The sequence below is a fragment of the Nerophis ophidion genome, linkage group LG10, assembly GCF_033978795.1.
Source record: "Nerophis ophidion isolate RoL-2023_Sa linkage group LG10, RoL_Noph_v1.0, whole genome shotgun sequence".
Taxonomy (NCBI): domain Eukaryota; kingdom Metazoa; phylum Chordata; class Actinopteri; order Syngnathiformes; family Syngnathidae; genus Nerophis; species Nerophis ophidion.
The window spans coordinates 30,198,262-30,226,193 of record NC_084620.1 but is presented as its reverse complement, the minus strand read 5'-3'; the positions used below and the strand labels follow the sequence as shown (position 1 = coordinate 30,226,193).

The following is a 27,932-nucleotide window of genomic DNA, read 5'->3' as shown; positions in this document are numbered from 1 at the left end:
CCCCCCCTCCCTCGGCCCCCCCACCTCTGCAAAAGTCCTAAACATGTCCCCCCTTTGATTAACGGGTCCATTCTCTCCCCCCTCCCATCCCTGTGCAGAACAAACCCTGCTCCCAGCCTGCTGGAGAAGAAACAAACACAAGCGGAGGACGACAGCGGACGAGGTGGAAGCGGCCAGCTGTGTGACCCGTGGACATCCTTGTGAGGACATCTTGTAACCCCCGCGCTGCACCAAAAGGTAAGAGGACCCGGATGTGCGTGTTGGAATTCATATAGGATTAGTCTTCTTAAGGCTCTAACACAGCGGAGAAGATGCTGCATGTGGCGCAACGTAACCCCTCCCCCTCTTTTTGTGTAAATAATATATGCTACATTGACCCCCCCCCCCCTATTTCCCCTCCCCCCTTTGTCCAGCTAGCAAAAACAAGTGTGCAAAGTGTCAGTCACGATAAATCATTGCGTGTGCTATCTTTTTGCACCCCCACCTGTCAACAGAAATTTAGGCCACTATTGATATTCTCCTCTTGTGTGAATTTGAACCAATGAAGAGCCCCCTACCCACTGCGCATGCTCTATAATTTAGCATATTTTGTGCTATTTAATTGAGTTCACTGCATTTTTTTCCAAATATACCAAACACATTGATATCATATATTTTTTTGTGTTTTTTGGTTGTGGGAGGAAGGTAGTGTTTTGGTGACTATAGGGAGTTGGAGTGGGTGAGAGGGGAAGGGGGGGCACAATATTCCTCAATGTCAAATGGGGGTGTGTCTTGGTGCTTTCTGGGTTGAGGTTCGAGGTAAAAGAAATTTGAAGGATCACATGCACGCTCACAGGCACGCACTCACAAAGAAATCGCTTTGACATGCATTCTATGAGTCACACAGTATTTGGAGGCATGCACAAACACACACACACACACACACACACACACACACACACACACACAAGCACGTGTGCACACTCCAACCATGTATACATACCATCAGGTGGTGAATGGGTTAACTGCTGCGTAGAGGTTTCCCGTCTAACGTGCTAATGCACTAACAAGACAACACCACTACGTAAAAAATGACCTGGCCTATATTTGCACGCCGTATTTGACCTTCGGCTGACCTCTGCTGTCTGGGAACATGAGGAGTGGACTCAAGTGAAGGTGGGTGGGCAATTATTGTTGTTTTTGTTTACATCCATACTGTAGAGCAGGGCTACGGTCAACAAAATTGCAGGGGATGCCGGACATTTCGCGTCACTGTTTTTCTCACGCATCAAATTCATCTCACCAAATGGATAACACAGTATAGCAATAAGTAAAGTCATAATAAAAAATAGCAATAGATATATTCTGGTCAAAGATCCTCTACATGAGTGGTTCTCAAACTTTTTCCACCAAGTACCACCTCAGAAAACATTTGACTCTCCAAGTAACATTATCATGAGCTACACTGAAATACAGTAGTGTAGTAAGCCCATGTATTCATAAAAAACAAAGCAGAGGTTTCATTTGACAATTATATTCAAAATTGTTGGCAGTTTAGTAACACTACACACAGTTTGATCAGTAACACTGTGTTTGAAATTAGCACACAGTTTGAGACTCACTGCTCTATATAACAGGTGTGCTCTGCAATTTTTAGTCATCTGCTACAGAACATCACAAATGCAAATATGTTATTTCATGTGCATAACTGTGTTCAAAATAAATCTCTGCTGTTCCTGAGTGCCATTATATGAAGTCTGCGCAGCACCAATGGTACTTGTACCACAGTTTAAGAATCAACTTAGTAGAGCAGGTATATCCAACAAAATTATTTTGTGGGCCACATTTCCAGAAAGCTAAGGGGTGGTGGTCGGGGGGCTGGGAGCGACTTCTCCCTTCACTATTAGTCTTATTTTGTATATTCCGGAGAACCATTGTCCTTTACAGTTGACATGTGATTATGGTCCATTTATTTTGTCAGAACTCCAGGAGCGCTCGGCTGTTTTTAACGACTGTCTGCAAAAAAGATGGTCAAAAATGATCTCAATAGCAGCACTATAGTCTTTTTAAGAAACCGCTGCAAAAATGTCAATCAGTCACAAATCTTTTGAGTTGAATAGATTAAACTGTGAAAGAGAGAGGACCTAAAATGGAACCTTGAGGAACATTAGAAGTGGAATAAATAAATACTGACTGCATCTGAAGTAAACAAGCTACAGCGACACTTTAGTTACTTAAATCACATTATCAAAAAGTGTGCACCTGCCAAATAGGAGAGGATTTGAAGGGGTGCCTGGAGGAACGCCTCATGTAAATCACATGTTTGGACCCAAATGTTCTATGTTTGCTGGCAAAATTAAAACGTCAATGCAAGGATCTGCCAATGTGTTTGCAGTGGTCCAAGGAACACTCTGGTGTTTTTGGGAATTTGCTGCACAAATGTTTGCCTCTCAAGTTTTGATGGTGTCATTCCCAAGTCCGATTTGGCCCCCTGGCCGCCAGTTGAGTAGCTTTGCTTTAGAGCAACGGAACCAGTGATACATGACTGCTTTTAAGCGCCATATTTGCTCCATGTGTTGACGACCTCTCATGCACTTCCAAAGCTATCGTCAATGCCGTCTTGGACCAATATTAACATTTACTCCTGTGCTGTTTGCTCACACATCAGTCAGCATGAGGACATATGCTCAACTGGTTTGTGGTTCTTTAACCCTTTCACTCTTCACATTGTTGAGGCTGTGGGCTTTGTTTTATTTTTACAAAAAGGTGATCTTGTAACTGAACTTCCCTGCTTTTTACGCAACATGAGTAGGTGTCAAGAAACCCGTCTGGACTCGGACCATCCATTGGGATCTTTGACTTACCGTATTGGCGTGCCGAGCCGTCGGCACCGGAACTGGGTCAGCAAGTATTGATCTGTTGTGTGTAGGTGTGCTGGATGGCATTAGTTTGTGTATGGGATTACAGCGGTACACTGCGAAAGAGGCGCTTCCCCGGTTGGCTGGAGTCCAGATGCTGCCCGGCCACAATAGCACTCTGTTCCCAAATAGCCTATTAATAGTCCATTATCCACACTACCTTACTTAACATAAAGTGCGGCTTTTAACCAAAATGATCAGCACGGCCAGCTTTACGTAAGGTGGGTCAATAGAAGCGACAGTGTGGCAAGAGTCCAGAAATAAACACGTTGACGTCCTGCTGTCAAGTACAAATCCATTGGCACAGTGTTAGCCATTTATAGATTCCCCGTGATTTTGTCGCTCATCGCCTAGCAACATGGGTCGGCGCCATGATGCAGATGGGTGTGTGGAACATCACAGGATCGGTTTTCCATGCACATGGGGGCACAACGATAGACACTGGAACCTTCAGCCAGGATGTTCCGGCTCTTTTTTCAACGAGTTCAACATGCTCAAGTAGGGTCATGACCCTTAAAGGAGTGTGGGAGGGGTCACTGTCATTGTTGGCACTCTGTCATTGTCTCCATCCAGAACTGTGGGAAGCAGCACAGCCAAGGGTGCAAAAGGGATCTTAGGTGTGCCGCCATGGTTACGGTCACTTGTGCCAGTGGCTTGCATCAGGACCACAGAGTGTTTGGGTTCAACGCCTGAGCCTATTAGGATGAAGTTTCAGCCTTAGGACACAGCTAGCACAGGACAGTCAAATAATTAATGTATCAATTCTCAAACTGTGGTACGAAGACCACTGGTGGTACGCAAGCTCCGTGTAGTTGTATGCAGGGAGATATTTTTTTTTGTATTTTAAAAAAGGAGGTGGAAGAAGCTGAGCTTTTATAACGCTTCCTATTTACTACCAACAATTCCTTCACAGCATGTGTTTTAACATTACAGTACTTCATATGTTTACAATTTCTCCTTTAAAGGTTTGTTTATTTCCTGTTTAGGTGTCACAATTTTAGAGACAAATAGAGAAATATATAGCAGCTAAAGGTACTAATAACAAACAAAAATCTGAAATTGGTTTTCATTTAAAAAAGGGTCACTTGATCGATCCAAACATAAAATTAACTGGCCAACGACCCAATTACAAAGTTATTAATCAGCTTAGTTGATTTGCATCGCTGTTGGAAGCCTTGTCTGCTCAGCGTCTACAGCGCTACCTGTCTCTTTCTCTCTCCATACATCCATTTATTTTCTACTGCTTTTCCCTCTCCGTGTGTGTATATGTCACTTCACGATTGGTACAGAAAGACACTATCGTTTCACACATGGGCAAAGACTACGTCACTTCCTGTCAACTTGTTTTATGGCAGTTATGTTCGGGCATTCCGTCACTGTTACCATGGTTTTCTTTTTTGTAATTTTTATTTGAAGAGAATGTCATATAAAACACTACATAGAAAATAACAAAACAAACTTTATTCAAAAGTACAGTAATTATTTAGGGACTGTTTAGATCCGTACAAAGAAATAAACATTTTTACTGTTGTATTTTTATTACATCAAATACTGTAAGAAACTTCTGTTCGCAACAATACTGACAATTTAAAAGTCTACTTTTTGTTAGGCTGTTCATATAGATATATACTCAGTGACGACCCTGTGCGTCATTCAGTGTCATGAAAGTAGAGTGAAAGTGATTGCAATTCCGGTAAAGGCAAGGCTTTTTTATTAGCGACCAAAAGTTGAAAACTTTATCGTCAATGTTCTCTACTAAATCCTTTCAGCAAAAATATAGCAATATCGCAAAATGATCAAGTATGACACATAGAATGGACCTGCTATCCCCGTTTAAATAAGAAAATCTCATTTCAGTAAGCCTTTAAATTGCGTAGTGTCTTCTGTGGTTGGTTAAATGTAAGCACAGTGGGTTGATTGCTTGGTCGGGGATTTGTTACTTCGATTTGTCTGTACAGTGATTTGAACGTGTAAAGAGAGTTGTCTCTATGATCATGTTATTCAGGGTTGAAGTCAACAATGATGGACCACGCTCAAAAACTTGGTCAGAGCTGCCTAGCTTCACGATTTGAGTGTGACAGTCACGCAATTTAACCCTTTCTCACGCGACATGTGACATTTCCCACGCTTACATTCCCCATTCACCTCTCAATATTTTTTTCATAATTATAAACATTAGTTTTCGCAGCTTGCCATAGTTCAAGCAACTCTGATTGATTGATCGAAATAACCAATCCCAGAACAAGCCATCTGTACCTACATCTAACCAACTACAGAATTTAAACCAATCAGAAACAACGTAAGGCGGGCATTTCTGAATGTGCGCGCACAAGTTGTATTATGCGCCCACAAATCTGTATGCGTTGTCTCACATCGTACACGACAAAAGTGTCGCAAATGTCACGTTTAAAAAAAGACAGCCAATAGAGGTTTCTTGCCTCTAACAGATCATAGATACGCACAAAGAGATTGTATCACTTTCATGCATTTCTAAATGTGCACGCACACGTTGTAATACTGTATTTTCTCAAAACTTGACAGTGCGCCTTATAACCCGCCTAATGTAAGGAATAAGTTTGGTTGAGCTTACCCACCTCGAAGCTTTTTATTTGGTACATGGTGTTATAAGTGTGACCAGTAAATTGCAGTCAAACATAAGAAATAAGTGTAGGATGCACTATGATGGCAATATGACTCAAGTAAACAACATCAAAAAACAGTGACGTGCGGTGAGGTTTATAGCTGGTAAGGCATTGACGTAATCAGAATCAAATTTACAAATATACTGTATGGGCTCTGCACAGATTATTTGCCATTTGATTGGAAGCAGTTTATGGGTTATGTTTAATTTCTGCATTCTTTACACATACAAACTGTTGCCCAAAAAATGTGCATTTCATTAAAAACAAAACAAAAATAATGTTATCGCCATCTCACCTTTACTTATAAATGGAGTCCATGCACCGGTCCTTCTGGATAAAAATATCTGTCACTTTCTGGGAAAAGTCCTCCTTCACTTCCTTCAGTTTTAAAAGTCTTATAAGAGTTCAACATAGTTTCCGCGATTAGCAGAGCTCCTACTCTCACCATTTCCACGAAATGCCAGCCAAATTGGTGAGGAAGCAGGTCGTATTGATGACATCTTTTAAAATCTCTCGGTTCTCTTTTACTTTAGCATTGTGGACACTGATGTTGAGTCACCACTGTTCATCCAAAGCCAAGTCTATTCTCGTCATCCCAAACGTTTTTAGCGCAATCTAGCTTTGAGTATAAGCGGCCGACCGCTCATGTTTGGTGAGGCTTCTTTGCAAATTCTTTAGGTCACAAAATCTCATTTGAGTCCACACAGTTCCACAGGTTTAAAAATAAGTCCAGGAGAGCAGAAAAGGCGGTTTCTTGCAGAACATCCACAAAGCCAGTCTTTTCACGTATACCACTCCGTTTGGAAAGAGCGAGTAACTTTCCGTCCTGCTGAAAGAAAAAAAACATTCAGCGTTGGTCTTCCTTCAGTACAAACCCTGTTTCCATATGAGTTGAGAAATTGTGTTATATGTAAATATAAACGGAATACAATGAATTGCAAATCATTTTCAACCCATATTCAGTTGAATATGCTACAAAGACAACATATTTGATGTTCAAACTGATAAACATTTTTTTTTTTGCAAATAATCATTAACTTTAGAATTTGATGCCAGCAACGCGTGAAAAAATAAGTTGGGAAAGGTGGCAATAAATACTGATAAAGTTGAGGAATGCTCACCAAACACTTATTTGGAACATCCCACAGGTGTGCAGGCTTATTGGGAACAGGTGGGTGCCATGATTGGGTATAAAAGCAGCTTCCATAATATGTTAAGTAATTCACAAATAAGGATGGGGAGAGGGTCACCAATTTGTAAGCAAATTGTCGAACAGTTTTAGAACAACATTTCTCAACGAGCTATAGCAAGGAATTTAGGAATTTTACCATCTATGGTCCGTAACATCATCAAAAGGTTGAGAGAATCTGGAGAAATCACTGCACGTAAGCGATGATATTACGGACCTTTGATCCCTCAGGCGCTACTGCATCAAAAAAACGACATCAGTGTGTAAAGGATATCACCACATAGGCTCAGGAACACTTCATAAAACCACTGTCAGTAACTACAGTTGGTCACTACATCTGTAATTGCAAGTTAAAACTCTACTATGCAAAACTAAATACAATTTATCAACCACACCTAGGAACGCCGCCGGCTTCTATGGGCCCGAGCTCATCTAAGATGGACTGATGCTAAGTGGAAAAGTGTTCTGTGGTCTGACGAGTCCCTATTTCAAATTATATTTGGAAATTGTGGACGTGGTGTCCTCCGGAACAAAAAAGAAAATAACCATCCGGATTGTTATAGGCGTAAAATTCAAAAGCCAGCATCTGTGATGGTATGGGGTTGCATTAGTGCCCAAGGCATGGGTAACTTACACATCTGTGAAGGCACCATTAATGCTGAATGGTCCATACAGGTTTTGGAGCAACATATGTTGCCATCCAAGCAACATTATCATGGACGCCCCTGCTTATTTCAGCAAAACAATGCCAAGCCACGTGTTACAACAGCGTGGCTTTGAAGTAAAAGAGTGCGGGTACTTTCCTGGCCCGCCTGCAGTCCAGACATGTCTCCCATCGAAAATGTGTGGCGCATTATGAAGCATAAAATACGACAACAAGACCCCGGACTGTTGAACAACTTAAGCTGTACATCAAGCAAGAATGGCAAAGAATTCCACCTTCAAAGCTTCAACAATTAGTTTCCTCAGTTCCCAAACGTTTATTGAGTGTTGTTAAAAGAAAAGGGGATGTAACGAAGGTGTAACACAGTAGTGAATATGCCCTTTCCCAACTACTTTGGCACGTGTTGCAGCCACTATATTCTAAGTTAATTATCTACAAAAAAAAATAAAGTTTATGAGTTCGAACATCAAATATCTTGTCTTTGTAGTGCATTCAATTGAATATGGGTTGAAAAGGGAATAAGCGGCAGAAAATGGATGGAAAATGTATTCCGTTTGTATTTACATCCAACACAATTTCCCAACTCATATGGAAACGGGGTTTGTAATTATCTCCTGCTTGACTTGAAAGTCCACTTTAGAAAACTGTTTAAGTGCGGAAATGTAGTCATCCATGTTGAAAGTCGGGGTGCACGAGACGGAACAATAAGTCGCTGAGGCCACCATGTGTCTGGGATCATGAGCGCCCCATCATGAGGCACGAGAACTGTTTGCCTCTCCTCAGACTTTTTTCTCTGCCGTTTTGATGGCTCAACCCACACACAAAACATGTTACTCGCTGCGGCACTTGACTCGCTTATGCCACCGTATGTCTCTGATCATGTGCGCCCCTATCGTGAGACGCGAGAACGGTTTGCCTCACCTCAGACTTTTTTCTCTGCCGTTTTGAACGCTCAGCAACACAGAAGTTTACGATGGATTGCGAAAATTCAGCGATTTTGAAGAAAAAATAATCCAAATTGGTGAAGCTAAATGAAAATTCAAAACTAACAATTACAATTATTTTATCATCATATAGTTTATTTCTCTGCATGATCACAGGTGAGGCACTGCCTCCCCTGACCGCACGACACTGCCAAAATGGTATATGTACCATTGAAAATATACAACATTACACATGGTGCCTCGAAAATCTTTTAAAATGTCTTAGTACACCTTTGGTAAACTATGAAGCCGCACCGCTTGATGTGCTTTAACATACGAGTATTATTATGGTGTGTGTGTATAAGATAAGACATATTATTTGGCGTTTTATTACTAAATATTATGCAAAAGCAACTTTTCATACCTTCCGGTAGCTGCTGATCTGTATTTGGGATCTGCGTAAATACTGAAAAATTGCTTGCATCCGCTTTTATAGTCTGTGACGATCCCGTAGTCGATAAGCTTCTTCTTTTTCTATATCTTCTTGTTTCGGGACACGTACACTATTAAGTTCAAGGTTTGCAAGATATTTGGATTGTTTAAGAAGAATGGTAAACGTGACAAAAGTGTTGCAATGTGTAAAGACTGTATAACAGCGCTGAAGTACAGCAGTAGCACGACTTAATGTCACCACACACATGGAGAGAAGACATGAGAAGGTTAATACGTCTAGCTCCAAGACACAACAGTACAAAGACACGGATATTCAATGCTTCTTTTGGCCATAATATTGTTCGCTGGTCCTCAGCAAAATACATTTATTAATTCCAAAAACAGTATTGTTTTTTAAGAACTGGCTGAATCATACAGTGTACTTGCTCATATTCCTGGTCAGTCTGTTTATTCATGTGGGCACTGCTGCCCCTTAGCGAAAGGCTTGTGTATTTTTCAAAAATTAATAAAGACGCTAATACTGGCAACAGGGTTGCATGGTTTTGAAAAAAAAAATCCTATTGTGATTCGACTTGTGATTTTTAAATTGTGTTAATTAACATGCATAAATCTGCTAAAATGTGGAGTGGAAGACGTAATTTTACTTTGAGACTGCCACTCCACATATTCTTGTCTCAAGTTGCCACACTAGTGTTGGTACCGGTGCCAAAATAATTTTGATACTTTTTAAAATAAAAGGGACTACAAAAATTGCATTATTGGCTTTATTTTAACAAAAAATCTTGCGGTACATTAAACATACCGGTATGTCTCTTATTGCAATTATGTCCTTAAATAAAATAGTGAACATACGAGACAACTTGTCTTTTATTAGTAAGTAAGCAAACAAAGGCTCCTACTTTAGTCTGCTGACATATGCAGTAACATATTGTCATTTTCTATTCTATTATTTTGTCAAAATTATTAAGGACAGGTGGTAGAAAATGAATTATTAATCTTCTTGTTCATCTACTGTTAATATCTGCTTACTGTGTCTTTTAACATGTTATATCTACACTTCTGTTAAATTTTAATAATCACTTATTCTTTTGTTTGGATGCTTTACATTAGTTTTGGATGATACCACAAATTTGGGTATCACTCCGATACCAAGTCGTTGCAGAGTCATACATTGATCATATTCAAAGTCCTCGTGTGTCCTCAGTTTATAAACATAATATAAATGTTTAAAAAAAACTTTTCAGAGGTTTCATTAGTATCGTGGTACTATACTTTTTCCGGTATACCGTACAACCCTATGCCACACACTAACAAATATGCAATAATCTATTCAAAAAATAAGTCTGTTTATGTGTACGACACCCATGTAAGCTTACACCGTCTTTGACAACCTGCTGTAGCCTCATTGCGGTCCACCCGTTTCAAACTAAGTTTAACTGGCCCCCTACTGCTATCACTAGAGAAGTTACTTCAGGCATTTTACACTGTCACCATTAAAGCTTTTTGCAGATACAGTACTCACAACGCAAGTGGTGTTTGTTAATAGCCCGCTGACTGCATCGGTTGGAGCACACACAAATGTGTGGTTTACTGTTTACTGTCAGCAGGTCTCTGGCAGTGAGATTATTGCAGTAATTAAAACCTAAATGTCGATTCTAATTTGATAAACTGTGCAGCCAGTTGAAGGAATAACAAATACAATTCAAACTAACCAAATGGGAGTAGAAAAAACTGGATGACTAAGCAGGTGCAGTGGTAAAGGAAAATAAAAGAGGAATAAAAGGGGTTAACAAGTTGAAATGAAAAACAATATAAAAATACAAAAGCTTATGGCAATAATGTATACAGCTTAAATTGATAAGATAAGTAGCAAGATTAAAAGGGAATAATTCAATATAGGAGGTGGTTTGTCCTTGGATTTGCCAGGGAACCCATGCCCTTGTAGCCTTTGGTGTATAGGTTATGTTGAACACAGGTGAACACATTTATTGGTGACTGATATGATATGAAAAAGTGTTCGCATTAAATAAGTTATGACTCTTACTACTCCCTTTTGGGCATATTGAATTGTGAGCTGTAAACAAGAGTTGAATTCCTATAGGCCTGGGTCATATGGCCTAAAAAATAAAATCTCCAAATTTTTTTACCCAAAAAATTTACTTACGATTTTTTTCCTCTACTTTTTAAAGCAGGGGTGTCAAACTCATTTTAGATCAGGGGCCAGATGGAGAAAAATCTACTCCCAAGTGGGACTGGTAAAATCACGGCACGATAACTTAAAAATAAAGACAGCTTCAGATTTTTTTCTTTGTTTAAAAATAGAACATGCACATTCTGAAAATGTACAAATCAAAGTGTTGTTGTTTTTTTTTTTACACTTACATGTTGCGGCTAATAGTATCTTATCTTTATTGGTTGTATGCTATATACAGTGGGGCAAAAAAGTATTTAGTCAGCCACCGATTGTGTAAGTTCTCCCATTTAAAATGACGACAAAGGTTTGTAATTTTCATCATAGGTACATTTCAACTGTGAGAGACAGAATGTGGAAAAAAAAATCAAGAATTCACATTGTAGGAATTTTAAAGAATTTATTTGAAAATTATGGTGGAAAATAAGCATTTGGTCAACCATTCAAAGCTCTCACTAATGGGAGGAGGTTTTGGCTCAAAATCTCACGATACATGGCCCCATTCATTCTTTCCTTAACACGGATCCAATTGTCCTGTCCCTTTAGCAGAAAAACAGCCTCAAAGCAAGATGTTTCCACCCCCACGCTTCACAGTAGGTATGGTGTTCTTGGGATGCAACTCAGTATTTTTCTTCCTCCAAACACGACAAATTGAGTTTATACCAAAATGAATACATGGATGATACAGCAGAGGGTTGGGAGAATGTCATGTGGTCAGATGAAACCAAAATATAACTTTTTGGTCTAAACTCAACTCGTCGTGTTTTGAGGAAGAAGAATACCGAGTTGATCCCAAGAACACCAGACCTACTGTGAAGCATGGGGGTGGAAACATCATGCTTTGGGGCTGTTTTTCTGCTAAAGGGACAGGACGATTGATCCGTGTTAAGGAAAGAATGAATGGGGCCATGTATCGTGAGATTTTGTGCCAAAACCTCCTTCCATCAGTGAGAGCTTTGAATGGTTGACCAAATACTTATTTTCCACCATAATTTACAAATAAACCATTTAAAATGACTACAATGTGAATTCCTGGATTTTTTCCCCCACATTCTGTCTCTCACAGTTGAAGTGTACCTATGATGAAAATTACAAACCTCTGTCATCATTTTAAGTGGGAGAACTTGCACAACCGGTGGCTGACTAAATACTTTTTTGCCCCACTGTATGTAGTTTGCTAATTTTCCTCAACTGGTGAACTAACATCATGTGGTTTATTTTTCTTACATACTGTATGTGGCATCATTTACAAAGATACAACAAATTGCTATTGCGACATCCAGTAGACACATTTAGAACAGCAGTTTCTATTATTCCAAGATTTTGGCATATTTTTATACTTAGCAAACTCATCCCGCGGGCCAGATAAAATCTGTTCGCGGTTCTGATCCGGGCCGCGGGCCGTATGTTTGACACCCTTATTTTAAAGAACCAATGAATACAAAATCTTTCTGTGTGGAGTTTGCATGTTCTCCCCGTGAATGCGTGGGTTCCCTCCGGGTACTCCGGCTTCCTCCCACTTCCAAAGACATGCACCTGGGGATAGGTTGATTGGCAACACTAAATTGGCCCTAGTGTTTGAATGTGAGTGTGAATGTTGTCCGTCTATCTGTGTTGGCCCTGCGATGAGGTGGCGACTTGTCCAGGGTGTACCCTGCCTTCCGCCCGATTGTAGCTGAGATAGGCGCCAGCGCCCCCCGCGACCCTAAAAGGGAATGAGCGGTAAAAAATGGATGGATGGATGAATACAAAATGACAGAGTTAATGCAGTTTTGCCTTTTTTTAAAATGTATTTTATTTTAATTTGTTTTAATTAATTTATTAATCAATCCAACAAAACAATACATAATAATGCAATCAAATTCCAAAACCAAAACTGACCCAGCAACATACAGAATAGCAATAAACAGATCACTTGAGGCCTTTTTTTTTTAATCAAAAACTTTTAAATGACACTGTGTATCTTCCTCTTAGCAACATTTTTATTTCTATAATGTTCTTTTTAGACAAGATATAAATTGTGCTTTTTCGGGGTAGCAGGGGCTGAAAAACCTATAGCTGCAATCGGGCGTAATACGGGATACACCCGGACAAGTCGCCACCTTGTGCACAAATAAATTACTTCTGTAAACAAAAAAGGAAGCATTGTAAAATACATGCAAATAAATAATAATCTGCAACTGTTCCCGGTTTGGATGTGCAGAGCGACTGCTTTGGTGATTGCTCTGTGCATTGTTCTCCTTTCTCATCATTCATGGAACTTTATGTAAATGATTTCTCCACAGTAAGATGCTCTTTATGTGGAGTTTGTTGTTGTTGCGGTCTTGTAAAGAGTTGCATTTCCCCCCACTCGGCTCGATACGTTCATTGTGTTGCGGCCTTTTCTCAACAAACTGTGCATCGTGATTGTTCCACGCCTGTTGCCGCAATTCTGAAGCACTGACAACACTTTTTTTTTGGCACAAACACCTTGCTCTCGTTAGCATTAGCCATGTTTTGCTAGGCTTGTGGATCTCCGCTATAGAAATAAGGAGACGGGAGAGACCTACGGAAGCTCATGGGGGCAAAAAATGCCGGCGTTAGAAGAAAAAATCAATTGTTTTACTTCTTAAAACGTCTGCAACAAAGAACTCAAATGTATTGATCAAATCCCTGTATTCCAATTGTTTGCATGTTTAAAATAAACTTAACTAACCAAATAAGGAGTACTGCCGTTCAAATCTGACGGTGTAACAATAATGAAAAAACAACACATGGCAAGTATGTATAAAATAATCATCCATCCATCCATAACAACCAAAAATGAACTGAAATTGTGGCACAGGGGTTACTGCATGCCCCTCACAATACGAAGGTCCTGAGTAGTCCTGAGCAACGTTCCCTCTAAGGTACGCGCCTGTGCAATTGCACACTGCTCACGCGTCCCCTGCGCACGGCAAATCTAGGCCGCGCACAAAATTGAATATAAAGATAAGCGCATAACAGTGTGCACGTCTGGCATCGCTTACATGTGCGCCACTGAATGCTCAAGGAGTTTTGGCGTTTGCTCACACATATGAAAAATTGGAGGGAAAATTGGTTCTCAGTTCAATCCCGGGCTCGGGATCTTTCTGTGTGAAGTTTGCATGTTCTCCTCCTGATTGCGTGGGTTCCCTCCGGGTACTCTGGCTTCCTCCCACCTCCAAAAACATACACCTGGGGATAGGTTGATTGGCAACACTAAATTGGCTCTAGTGTGTGAATGTGAGTGTGAATGTTGTCTGTCTATCTGTGTTGGCCCTGTGATGAGGTGGCGACTTGTCCAGGGTGTACCCCGCCTTCCACCCAAATGCAGATGAGATAGGCTCCAGCACCCTCCGTGACCACAAAAGGGACAAGCGGTAGGAAATGGATGGATGGTTTAAAATCGAGTCTTTCTTTGCTCTTATTATAATTTGCTTTTTATTTATTATTGCTTAACTGGTCGGGAGAGGTAGCAAAAACAGTAATACTTGTAATGTAGTAGAGTTACTCTGTATGCAGTGTTATTCAATTGGTGGTCTGTGGATGAACTCAAACCAGCCTGCGCGTTCACTGAAAAACATTGCTGCGGCACACGTACCACTAGTGGTGTACGGGCTTCATCTAGTGGTACGCCAAATAATCACTTGGTTAAAGTACAGGCTTTTATTCTCGTATATTTAAACACAGTTTCACTGTTCAAACGGCATGCAACGTTTCAGTGGCTAAAAATATGAAATATACTTGCCAAACCCTTGGCTTGTTTTTAATGAATACTTAGGTTTACTATGCTACTGTATTTTAATGTTGGTCATTATGGTGGTACTTGGAGTGCCAAGTTTTTTCTGAGGTGGTATTTTTTTGAAAAATGTTTGAGAACCACTGATCGCGGATCTTTGTGTTTTTGCACTATAGTGACTTCTGACTGCTATTGCTCTTTTCTTGGGAAAGTCCACGTAGGAATGAGGACTTCCTATTCATTCTGCGTGTTTGGAACGGAACCAATATGAGGCAGGACAACCATACACTTTTACTGTATTGTTCGTGACAATCTCTGGATGGATGACACTGTGCAAGTGAGCCTATGTAAAACATCCACCAGTCTGGTGGATGTTAGGCTGATTAAAACAAGACAGGCTGAGAGCGGCAGCAGATTAGATCAGGCAGCGGAGTTAACGTGACGCCCGTGTCAGTGCCGCTTACTGAACAACGTGGTCATGTGACTGCCATCTTATCTAAATTTTTTCTGACTTTCTCTTATGGTCCAATAGTACAATAGAATGTTAAACTGTAGTTTCCGAATGCAATGTATACTTCTTTTTTGTATAGTTTTTAGCATGTGAGTTTGCAGGCTATGTCACGACAAGGCACTTCTTCTCCCACAATCCTTTTCTGCTTGTCTCTGGTGGCACTAATCGCTAATTAACTTTTATAAAGTCCCACAAGAACTCAAATATATACTGTGTGTGTGCGTGTGTGTGTTCTTGTATTTCCACTCTTCTTGAGACATGAACAAGGAAAAGTACCTTCCGTATGAGGACCGGTGAACAAGTTAGGACCGAAATCTTGGTCCCAATACGGAAAACCATTGCATCTATAGAGAATGTCTCATTTGCTCCCCTGGTGGTGAAATCTATCAAAATGAGGGTTGTCCCAAAAAGGAGGGATTTTTCAAGTTGACTGTGTGTCGCTTTTAAAAGTGCTCCCCCTCTGGCCAGCATATGTAACAAGAGGGTGTAAGAATTTGAAATGCGACCCCTTTGGCCAAAATTAATTAAAAAAAAATATGTACATAGAGACATACTGTAATAACTTGAAGTAAATAATGAAGATTAAAAAAAACAATTACAAACAAAAACATTCCAAAAAAATATATAACTAAAAGCAGTCATTCATCACAATGTGTCGACTTTTTTCTTATAACATTGGAAACAATTTTTCATATTGTTTCTGTTTCTGTAATATTGCAATATTTTCTCATAAAATCATTACTTTTTAATGTACAAACGTTTGAAAAATTATTACTTTTTTAATGAAAAATGGTGACATTTGTCATATAAAATTCTGACTTTTATCACAATATTGCCAATTTGTTTGATAATCTTGTAAAATAGTGACACTTTTTGAGTAAAATTGTGACTTTTGTCTTGATTTTGCCACATAAAATTCAGATTGTTATCATAGAATTGCCAAAATGTTAAAGTTTTCTTATAAAATTGTGACTTTTGTCGGGTAAAATGACGACTCTTTTCATATAATTGCCAAAATGTTAAGCTTTTCTTGTGAAATTGCTATAAAATGTTATTGAATGAAATTCCAACTTTTATCATAATATTGCACAAATGTTCAGTTTTTCTTGTAAAATTTTGACTTGCGTTGACTAAAATTTCGACTTTTATGGTATTACTGCCAAATTATCAAGTTTTTCTTGTGAACTTGTGACATTTTTCTTGTGAAAGTCCAACTAATTTTTCGCAACAAGCTGTCTCATATTTGCATAGTTTGTATATATTATTAATGTTGTAAATACAACTATTTATATATCTAGAAAAGGTGGTCTTAAAGAGGTAGGCATTATTGGGAAGTTTCAAATGCGCCCTCTTTGTCCAAAATTAATTAAAATAAATAAATACACATGTACATAGAGACGTACTGCAATAAATTGAAATAAATAATGAAGTATAAAAACCAATTACAACAAAAATCAAATCAAATCACTAAAAGCAGTCTTTTTCACAATGTGTCAACTTTTTTCTTTAAAATTGGGAACAATTTCTTATATTCTTTCTGTTTCTGTAATATTGCAATATTTTCTCATAAAATTATTACTTTTTATGTAAAATTATTACTTTTTTATTTAAAATTAGTACTTTTTTAATGCAAAATGGTGACGTTTGTCATATAAAATTCAGACTTTTATCACAATATAGCCAATTTTTTTTTTGGTCTTGTAAAATAGTGAATTTTTTTGGAGTAAAATTGTGACTTTTGTCATAATTTTGACAAGTAAAATTCAGATTATTTTTATAATATTGCCAACATTTTTTAATTTTCTTATAAAATTATGACTTTTGATGAGTAAAATCATGACTCTTTTCATAAAATTGCCAAAATGTTAAGCTTTCCTTGTAAAATGGCGACTTTTATTGAAAGTAATTCCATCTTTTATCATAATATTGCACACATTTTCAGTTTTACTTGTAAAATATTGATTTGCGTTGATTAAAGTTATGACTTTAATTATAGTACTGCCAAAATTCCAAGTTTTTCTTCTGAAATTCCAACTAATTTTTCACAACAAGCTTTCTTATATTTGCATAGTTTGTATATGTTATTAATGTTGCAAATACACATCTTTATATATCCAGAAAGGGTGATCCTAAAGAGGTAGGCATTTTTCTGAGGCCTCAAGAAGGTAACAAATACAAGAATGTGTGTGTGTGTGTGTGTGTGTGTATATGTTTATGGAAGCACGCGCGCCTGTGTGGTGGGGTGAGAGAGTGAACAGGGGTCATAGTTTGACATCATTGTTTTTTTTCCCCGCCCGGCTAAAGGACACGACGCCATGACGACAGAGATGCAAGAGATCGCCGTCACAGAGGACAAGCCGCTTCTCACGGGTCAGGCCGACTCCAGCAAGGTCTGCCCACACACACACACACACGCACGCACGCACACACACACACACACTTTTTTTTAAAAAGCCTGCTCTTTGTGCGCCATCATCCTTATTTTCTGCGTTATAAGTACAGAATCGGTGCAAATGTCATGCTTGAGCTTGCCTGCTGCACTGGCTGGCAGCACTAACTGGCTGGGTTGACGTCTAAGCCCCACAGGGTTGATGGAGCGGGAGGATGGGGTCCCTGTTTTGCTGCTGCTGCTGCCTTGCAGTTGCAGCGCATAGCAGCGTTACTTGCTGACTCTTGGCGGAGAGACAATGTAGTACAACCACACATATGAGCAGCTCTGAAATACTTTCCAAGTTTTTGCTCCCGTTCCTGTGTGCGTCAACTGGTCTCCATGGGTACCAGCGGGATGCTGTGCTGGCAGCAAGGATACTCCTGTGCTAAACTATGTGACAGAGGAGCTTTGCTGCTTGCAAGGACCTACCACAAAAAATATTAATCGAATATTCTCTATGTGACGCAAGCTGTCTGCTATTTTTAAGGAGCTTCTGCAAAACTCTCTATTAGTTTCAAGTACTAATTTAAAAAACACTAGTCAAAGAGCATGTATATGACAGTATCAAAACCTGCTTTACAAATATGTCAAAAATCCTATATATTTTTTTATAGTCATCTTTTTTTGTTAAGCGTTATTAAGTTTTGATGAAAAGAGCAATATAGTATTCATGAATACATTATTATTATTATTATTATTTTATTATTATTATTATTATTATATATGGGTTTTAAGCTGAATAAATCTGCAGCGGATCAATGTTTCTTAAACTTTTTGCATTTTATTTTGCTTTACTACATCAGAAATATTTTACTAGGTGCAGTTAAAAAAATTCTACCACCGTTTACTATTACAATAAAACAAATTTAGTTTTCTCTCTTGTTCATTTATTTTTCAACTGGTCTCCATAATACCAGCAGGGATGCTGTGCTGGCAGCAAGGATACTCCTGCACTAGACTGTGTGACAGAAGAGATTTGCCGCTTTCAAGGACCTACCACAAAAAATATTAATCGACTATTCTCTATGAGACGTGAGCAGTCTGTTATTTTTAAGGAGCTTCTGCAAAACTCTCTTTTAGTTTTAAGTGCTAATCTAAAAAACAGAGATATCAGCTATATGACAGGACCTGCTCTAAAAATATATCAAAGATCCGATATATATTTTCTATAGTCATCTTTTATGTGTAAAGTGTTAAGTTTTGATTAAAAGAGCTAAAAAAAATCATAAATTAATAATAATAATAATAACAATAATACTTATTATTATTATTATATAACAGTTAATTTATGGGCCTCAAATTGAATAAATCTGCAGTGGATCAATGTTTGTCAAACTTTTTGCATTTTATTTTGCATTACTACCTCAGAAATATTTTAGTAGATTCAATAAAAAAACTCCTACCACCGTTTACTATTACAATAAAACAAATTATTTTCTTATCTTCTCTCCTGTTACTGTGTTTTTCAACCGGTCTCCTTGGTTACCAGCAGGATGCTGAGCTGGCAGCGAGGATACTCCTGGACCAGGGACAGGTGGGGATGGTCACGACAAGTAACTTGTTGACTGCTTTCAATAATCAAAATAGTAAACCACATCGATGCTTGCAGGAGCACAGCATCGAGACCCCGCATGGTGTGCTGCACGTGACGCTGCACGGCACAAGGAACAGCCGCCGCCCCGCCATCCTCACCTTCCACGACGTGGGTCTGGACAGTGCGTGACTCTCCTCTGATGTTTTTTACAGTCGCCTTACTTGTTTTTAGTTTGGGGTCTCATTCACCTCTCTTTGTGTGCTGCTGCCAGACAAGAGCTGTTTCCTGCCGTTGTTCAAGTTTGAGGAAATGCAGGAGATTGTAAAAAATTTCACCCTGATCCACATCGACGCTCCTGGTCAAGAAGACGGTGCTGCCGTTTACCCAGTGGGGTAAGTTTTCCATCCATCGACTCCTCCTGTAACTTTTAATCTTCTGAGAGTTTCTAATCACTATATCGCCACGCTTCAACCTTGCGATTTCATTCAATGCAGATTAAAGCGCTCAGCTAATCGCCCTTTTACATTTTTATTTTTTTTATCGCTTTTTACTTTTGGTACTGTAAGTTAAAATCTGCAGTGCAACCACATAAATTCACCATTGTGGAATGAATAAAAGTATGTCTTATTCTATCTCTCCTAACCATTCACACACTATGACCTCTCTCTGCTGCAGGTACCAGTACCCCTCCATGGAGACCATCGCAGAAATGATTCCCGCCGTCCTGCAATTCTTCAAGTAAGTCATGAAACAAACATGCTCCTAATGTTGCGCCACTTAACATTGACCATGTGTCTCCTGCAGCTTCCGTACTGTGATCGGAGTGGGCGTGGGCGCCGGGGCGTACATCCTGTCCAAGTTCACAGTGAGTGTCGACAAATGGGACGATTTAAAGAAGCATTGCGATGTCTTTTTTTGGTGTCTCTCTCTGCAGCTTGCTAACCCGGAATCCGTGGAGGGTCTGGTTCTGGTTAACATCGACACAAACTCCCGAGGGTGGATGGATTGGGCGGCTCAGAAAGTAACTGCATGCTAGCGTGCATTAAAACACTCTCATCATGTATTGCTTTGTAAGATAATGAAATGATGAAGCACTCTTATTGATTCGCAGCTCAGCTCTGTGACGTCCTCCCTCACTGAGCAGATCCTTTCCCACCTTTTCAGCCAGGTACATTTACAGAATGGGCAGGTTATTTCAAGCGATGAAATCCAACATGAGGTAACATTTGGTCCCCCGCAGGAGGAGCTGTCGTCCAACACAGACCTGGTGCAGTCTCACAGAGAGCGTATGTCGAAAGCGCCTCATCTGCTTAACATTGAACTCTTCTGGAAGACCTACAACAGGTAATTGCATCAAAACATAGAGCAAAAGGCTCTGGGGCGGATTTTTCCATATAGCGACAATAAGATGGAATAAACTCAAAAACATCAAAATACTGTCTTTTTGGACTTTAAGGGGATATACACTTTTTGGGGGTTTTGTCTATCATTCACAACCTTTATGTGAGACAACAACATATATTTTGTTCTTTCTTTTATGCATTCTAACTCGTAAATAAATGCTAGCAAGAGTCAGCTAACAATGGAGATAATTGGTATTCAATCTATTCAATAAAGAGATCTAAAGGGCATCCTTAAAACCCCCATCAAGGTTTTATATGCACACTGTAAGTATATATGTAATGTAGTATATCCATCCATCCATTTTCTACCGCTTATTCCCTTTTTGGGGTCACGGGGGCGCTGGCGCCTATCTCAGCTACAATCGGGCGGAAGGCGGGGTACACCCTGGACAAGTCGCCACCTCATCGCAGAGCCAACACAGATAGACAGACAACATTCACACTCACATTCACACACTAGGGCCAATATAGTGTTGCCAATCAACCTATCCCCAGGTGCATGTCTTTGGAAGTGGGAGGAAGCCGGAGTACCCGGAGGGAACCCATGCGTTCACGGGGAGAACATGCAAACTCCACACAGAAAGATCCCGGGCCTGGATTTGAACCCAGGACTGCAGGAACTTCGTATTGTGAGGCAGACACACTAACCCCTCTTCCACCGTGAAGCCCATGTAATGTAGTAATACAGTCAAAATTACATGTAACATTTTTATATTTTGGTCATTTTAAGCATATGGCGGCCCATTATTTTCACAGACGCATTACAACGTTCACTATTTCCTTTAACAACAACAACTATTACTATTCATGGCAGACTTCATGAGGGCCAACAACTACTTCTTTAGGACAAATGATGATCCAGAACCTTACATTTTTTAGCCTGAATATACGCATGATGAGCTACAAGTTTTAGAAGCTGAGTGCTTACCAGAACCAGCTTCAGTGAAACAGTAAGCATCATTGGTTGATTGATTGATTGAAACTTTTATTAGTGAATTGCACAGTACAGTACATATTCCGTACAATTCACTACTAAATGGTAACACCCGAATAAGTTTTTCAACTTGTTTAAGTCGGAGTCCACGTTAATCAATTCATAGTTATCAATTCATATAGCGCTGGTGCTAAGTGCTGAACCAACAAATACAAACTAACAAGTACAAAAAAAAAAAAATACTTACTGTAAAATGTCTGCTCTCACTGGGATGCTGACTGATGGAATGTTCATTATTTCCCGTTTAGGTTAAATAATATCTTAATCACAATCCTCGTGCATGTTAAAATAAAAGGTAGGAACAAACAAAGAATGTTAACTTTTAGTTTTATGTTGCTGTGTTTACAGTCTTTAACTTATTTTTACACTTGTACGACAGTTAAGAATGTTAACTTTTAATTTGATCTTGCTGTGTTTAACTTATTTTTACACTTGTACCACAATTAAGAATGTTAACTTTTAGTTTTATGTTGCTGTGTTTACAGTGTTTAACTTATTTTTACACTTGTACCACAGTTAAGAATGTTAACTTTTGGTTTTATGTTGCTGTCTTTAACTTATTTTTACACTTGTACCACAGTTAAGAATGTTAACTTTTAATTTTATGTTGCTGTGTTTAACTTATTTTTGCACTTGTACTACAGTTAAGAATGTTAACTTTTAGTTTTATGTTGCTGTGTTTAACTTATTTTTACACTTGTACTATGGTTAAAAACGTTAACATTAAGTTTTATTTTGCTGTGTTAACAGTTTTAAACTTATTTTTACACTTGTACTACAGTTAAAAACGTTAACATTAGGTTTTATGTTGCTGCGTTTACAGTGTTGAACTTCTTTTTACACTTGTACCACAGTTAAGAATGTTAACTTTTAGTTTTATTTTGCTTAGTTTAACTTATTTTTACACTTGTACCACAGTTAAAAACGTTAACATTAAGTTATGCTGCTGTGTTTACAGTGTTGAACTTCTTTTTACACTTGTACCACAGTTAAGAATGTTAACTTTTAGTTTTATTTTGCTTAGTTTAACTTATTTTTACACTTGTACCACAGTTAAAAACGTTAACATTAAATTTTATGTTGCTGTGTTTACAGTGTTTAACTTATTTTTACACTTGTACCGTAGTTAAGAATGTTAACATTTAGTTTTATGTTGCTGTGTTTAACTCATTTTTACACTTGTACTACAGTTAAGAATGTTAACTTTTAGCTGTATGTGATTTTATTTGTAGCGATTCACTTCTTATTACACTTTACAGTTAAACATTAGTTTGTGTTTTTGTATACAGCGGTTGAGAAGTTTAGTTCTCGCACCGGCTCACTTATTCTTATGCTTGAACGGTAGTTAAGAATGTAAACATCAGTTTGTTATTGTGTTTACAGCATTTTGTTCTTTTTTTTTATACTCGAATGACAGCTAAGAACATTAGCTTTTAGTTTTATGTCTTTTTTTTTTGCAGTGGTTCACCTATATTTTTTACTTGAACAGTTAAAAATGTTGACTTTTTGTTGCATTAGATTTTTTGATGAGATTATTGGATTTTTATTTTATTATATAATTATTTAATTGGATTTCCTGACCAACTTGAATGTAGGTTTTCAGTTTGACTCTGGAATGGACAATTTTTTTTCCCCTTGGACACATGAATAGTAGCATATTTCATTAAAGTACGTTAGGAGTATCGATACTCTACGGCGCAGGTGTCAAACTCAAGGCCTGGGGGCCAGATTCAGCCAGTCGCATCATTTTATGTTGCCCGCGAATGCCTGGAAAAAAATGGGTTTGTATAAAATACTTATTTTTATTTTATCTTTTTACTAAATGCAAATCGTTCTTTCAATTGACAGAAAAAAATTGCCTAATTTAAACTTTAATATTATCTGATCATGCCAATTTTGTAATTATATACTGTATTGCAAAATTATTTTTGTGAGATAAAAAATAGTTAAATATCTGCTTGTCAACCTTTATTTATGATTTTAAAGCAAGTTATACATTAAAAAATCTGATAATATGCATTTCCATTAATCACAGGTTATCACCTGCATGCATAATGCAAATACATTTTTAAAAAGCGGCCCTTTTGCGGTATAGCTCGGTTGGTAGAGCGGCCGTTCCAGCAACTTGAGGGTTCCAAGTTCGATCCCTGCTTCTGCCAACCTAGTCACTGTCGTTGTGTCCTTGGGCAAGACACTTTACCCACCTGCTCCCAGTGCCACCCACACTGCTTTAAATGTAACTTAGATATTAGGTTTCACTATGTAAAAGCGCTTTGAGTCACTAGAGAAAAGCGCTATATAAATATAATTTTTAAAAAAGTGTCTTTTCGTGTCTTTCTCTTGGACCTTGTCGATATATATCGATTTTAACGATTAATTCAAGTTTTTTGTTGCAGATTATTTAAAAAGTAAAAAAACAACTATGTTTTGCTGTATATCACCAATTTGAATGCATAAAAAAGAAAGCTATATGTGATTTTGTCTTGCATCGGGATTGTGAATGATAGGCCAAATTCCAAAAAAGTACAGTTCCCCTTTAATTTTGTGCTAGATGAGACAGAAACGCTGCACACATCATAATAAATGGCAGAGTACAAGAATTCTCTCTGACACAATGAAGGATAAGTCGCCACCTCCCAGTCATGCACATGCAGACGCACCATTCTTGGCCATGTCTTCCATGATGACCAAGTTCCAAGCTGAGTCCAAAGAACGCTGTCCAATTTCCTGTTCAAGATCACTGGAGGAGTTAAGAATATTGTGCCGTTTTTGACATCGTCATCTTTGTGTGTGTGTGTGTGTGTGTGTGTGTGTGTGTGTGTGTGTGTGTGTGTGTGTGTGTGTGTGTGTGTGTGTGTGTGTGTGTGTGTGTGTGTGTAGCAGCCGCAGAGATTTGAACCTGGACCGCAGCTGCACTTTCAAGTAAGCCTCCTTCTTCATTTGCGTATTTTTTATCATCTTCTTATTAAATGTCCTGTATCAATGCTGACCAGGTGTCCCGTAATGCTGGTGGTGGGCGACCAAGCTCCGTACGAAGAAGCTGCTGTAAGTGTGACGAGCATGGTGCTATTTTATGTTATCACTAGTTAATGTGTTTGCTTTGGCTCCCGGGACCTCAATGATGGTGTGAAACAGTCAAGTAAAACCAGACTACTAATTATTGATATTCATCATCATGCACCGTTCTGACTGCCCCCACCTATGTGCCTGCCTACACCAACTGATGGCTGGGATCCTTGTACCTCAAGTTTTTGCTTGCAACTTAAAGCACAACAATTCTTATCTCAAAACTTTTTTTAAGTTGAGTTACCACTGTATTTACTTTCTCTGATTACTATTTACATTTATAAAGGAATGATTCCGTTACTAATTCAATCACTTTTTTTTAGCAAAGTAACTATGATGCACAACACATCAGCAACACAACCAATGTTGTAATTGAGCATAATAATGAGCAATCTACTCCGTCAGCATTAAAATTGATGATGAGTTCATTGTAAATAACAACAGCAAGTTTCATGACTTTTGCAGCAACAACTAAAAAAAATATATGTATATTTGTAGAGGTAGATAAAGTAAAAGTTCCAACAATTCTGTGGTGAAATATTTCCCCTGCATTTGACCCATCCCCATGTTCACCCCCTGGGAGGTAAGGGGAGCAGTGAGCAGCAGTGTTCCGTGTGCAAGAATCATTTGGTGATTTAACCCCCAACTCCAGTCCTTGATGCTGAGTGCCAAGCAGGGAGGCAATTAGTCTCATTATTTGCAGTCTTTGGTATGACTTTGGGGCAGCACGGTGGGAGAGAGGGGTTAGTGCATCCACCGCACAATACGAAGGTCCTGAGTAGTCCAGAGTTCAATCGCGGGCTCGGGAGCTATTTATGTGGAGTTTGCATGTTCTCCCTGTGACTGCATGGGTTCCCTCCGGGTACTCCGGCTTCCTCCCACCTCCAAGGACATGCACCTGGAGATAAGTTAATTGGCAACACTAAATTTTACCTGGTGTGTGACTGTTGTCTGTCTATCTGTGTTGGCCCTGCGATGAGGTGGCGACTTGTCCAGGGTGTAGCCCACCTACCACCCGAAGGCAGCTGAGATAGGCTCTAGCGACCTCAAAAGGGACAAGCGGTAGAGAATGGATGTATGGTAGGACTCGACCGGGTTTTGAACTCACAACTTCCCAGTCTCAGGGCAGACACTAACCACAAGGCCACTGAGTTGGTGGGTGCTGGCCCCTCATGATACTTCAAATGAAGATACTGCCATCTAGTGGATTTTTAAAAAAGAACCACATCAGGATATTTTCTACAACCTCAAAACCAATGAGACTCTGTTGTTAATTGGAGAGGTTGTGTGTCTTTTTGCTGCTACTTTATTGTTGTCTTTCCCTCTGTTCCCACCAGGTTGAGTGCAACAGCAAACTGGACCCCACCACCACGTCCTTCCTCAAGGTAACTTCCTTTGTTTGGCTGTTTTCCAATCCTTTTCGTTTTTCCTTTTTCACCAACCAATGTTTCCTCAGATGGCGGACGCTGGCGGTCTCCCCCAGCTCACTCAGGTAAACTAAAGGAGCACTTTAAAGCTGCCAGCAAGGAGCTCAAAGTGAAAACCTCCATGGGATGTTTTGTGTTCGCAGCCTGCAAAGTTGACAGAGGCGTTCAAGTACTTCATCCAGGGAATGGGCTACAGTAGGTCACCACTGTCAGGTTGGTCCTGTTTTGGGCAGCAATCTGAGACTGAACCTCCCACTTGTCTCCCCCACAGTGGCTTCGTCTTGCATGACCCGCCTGTCCCGCTCGCGCACCACCTCCCTGTCCTCATCGTACTCCATGGACGGGTCCCGCTCGCGCTCGCGCACGCTGTCGCAAGGTTCGCAGGGGGGCCAGATGCCGCCCAGCCCCTCCCAGACCATGGAGGTGTCGTGCTGAGGAGGGGAAGGGGTCGAGGACGGGAGAGCAAACCAAGAGAAAGGTGCCAGTCGAGACGAATGGGTTCCCATGTTTGTCACTACAACTCCCATCATTCCCCGGCAGAGCAGAGTATAGTGGAAAGGTGGGGGCATCACACTGAAGTCCAAGTCCTTGCATTCTCACTGTGTTGACTAAAGAAAACTTTATGAGAACAAAAAAGATTGATGTAAATTGAGGGTGGTTCTGGTAAACATTAAACATGGCGCCTCCCTCTGCTCTGTTGGCCCTTTAATTTAGACCGGTCGCTATAGGCCATTAATAATGGTAAAAATTCTAAAAAAGAGTAATATTTTTGAATCAGATGTGTTGTTTTCTTAACACCATAGCAGAGATAAACAATGTGCTAGTTGAAACATTTTGAACTCATTTTTGTGTTTGTAACCTGCACCGAGGATGAGTCTCCCTCCGTGGCCGCAAGGTTGTAATGTCTTCCAGCAGTCTTTCGTTGTTCTCGTGCCCTCATTCGACGGGGTTTTTTGGCGGAAAGCTTCTTTCCTCTGACTTTTTTTTCTTCCATGTGGCGCTGAGATAGAGAACGCAATAAGGTCCGCTTTGGCTAGCAAGAGTGCACTTCCAGTCGCCACAGCAGCGACGTCGCTAAGTAGCATGCTAGTGCATTGAGAAGGGATCACTGTGTTTAATCTTCTGAGGTTTTTTTTTAAGCTCTCTTAACCTTAAAATACCTCCTAACTCAAAAACCTAGCCAGCGTACTTGAGTTTATGTGCACTGAAAGGAACTCCACACAGTAAGCAAGCAGGGGATGTAGCGGTCAAGTCCAGAAATAGCCTGAAAAGTTCTGTATTGTAAAGATCACTTCCAGCAATAATAGGCTTTTAAAATGTGAAAGATAATCAAACAGAGCTTAAGTTCCACCTTCTAAATTGTCAGATGGAATACTGATTCCGCGAACGCTAACCACTGCCATTAGCAACATTAGCTGCCATTTTAAAGAACTTTAAAGCATCATTCTAATCTGACCATTAGCTTGGGCCCTAACGCATATTTTCCCCTGTTTTTTATTAATACTTGCCTAAAACTGTGAGCCAAATTGAAGACATAGGTGGTTGCCAAATATGAAGAGGAAAAATAGTGGTGCTTGTGCGTGTGCGGAGTCATAGAGGGACGTGTGACTGGAGGTACAGTATGTAAACATTTTTGCCCAATTTTTTTCCCCGCCTTTTTTCTGTCGCTTCTTCTTTCTGTGTACGTTTCCCCCAAAATACTCACGTTAGTCGATCGTGTGATAGTTCAAGTTGTCATTTTTTTAATTCTAGCAATAGGGAGAGTCATGTTATAAACATTGAGACAAAAAAAAAATTTGATTTACTTGTGTGATAAAAAAACAAGAAAATGTAACACATAAGATATGAATAAAAACTTATGAAGAGTA

General features: G+C 39.4%; 1 protein-coding gene across 4 annotated transcripts; it reads left to right on the top strand.

The window, feature by feature from the left end:
* The first annotated feature begins 47 nt into the window (after nucleotides 1-47).
* Nucleotides 48-27,932, top strand: ndrg2 (NDRG family member 2). 4 transcript variants are annotated; one of them, XM_061913411.1, is made up of 16 exons: nucleotides 48-237; nucleotides 17,514-17,599; nucleotides 19,130-19,174; nucleotides 19,250-19,355; nucleotides 19,446-19,566; nucleotides 19,850-19,912; nucleotides 19,979-20,039; nucleotides 20,109-20,195; nucleotides 20,286-20,342; nucleotides 20,415-20,518; nucleotides 24,455-24,493; nucleotides 24,565-24,616; nucleotides 25,975-26,022; nucleotides 26,094-26,129; nucleotides 26,208-26,259; nucleotides 26,336-27,932. In XM_061913411.1, the coding sequence occupies exons 2-16, from the start codon at nucleotides 17,525-17,527 to the stop codon at nucleotides 26,497-26,499; spliced, it is 1,110 nt and encodes a 369-aa protein (XP_061769395.1). In that variant the 5' UTR covers nucleotides 48-237; nucleotides 17,514-17,524; the 3' UTR covers nucleotides 26,500-27,932. The 4 variants fall into 4 exon arrangements, with proteins under 4 accessions (XP_061769395.1, XP_061769397.1, XP_061769394.1 ...); XM_061913413.1 differs by having other exon boundaries at nucleotides 49-237; nucleotides 19,133-19,174; XM_061913410.1 differs by having other exon boundaries at nucleotides 53-237; nucleotides 24,452-24,493.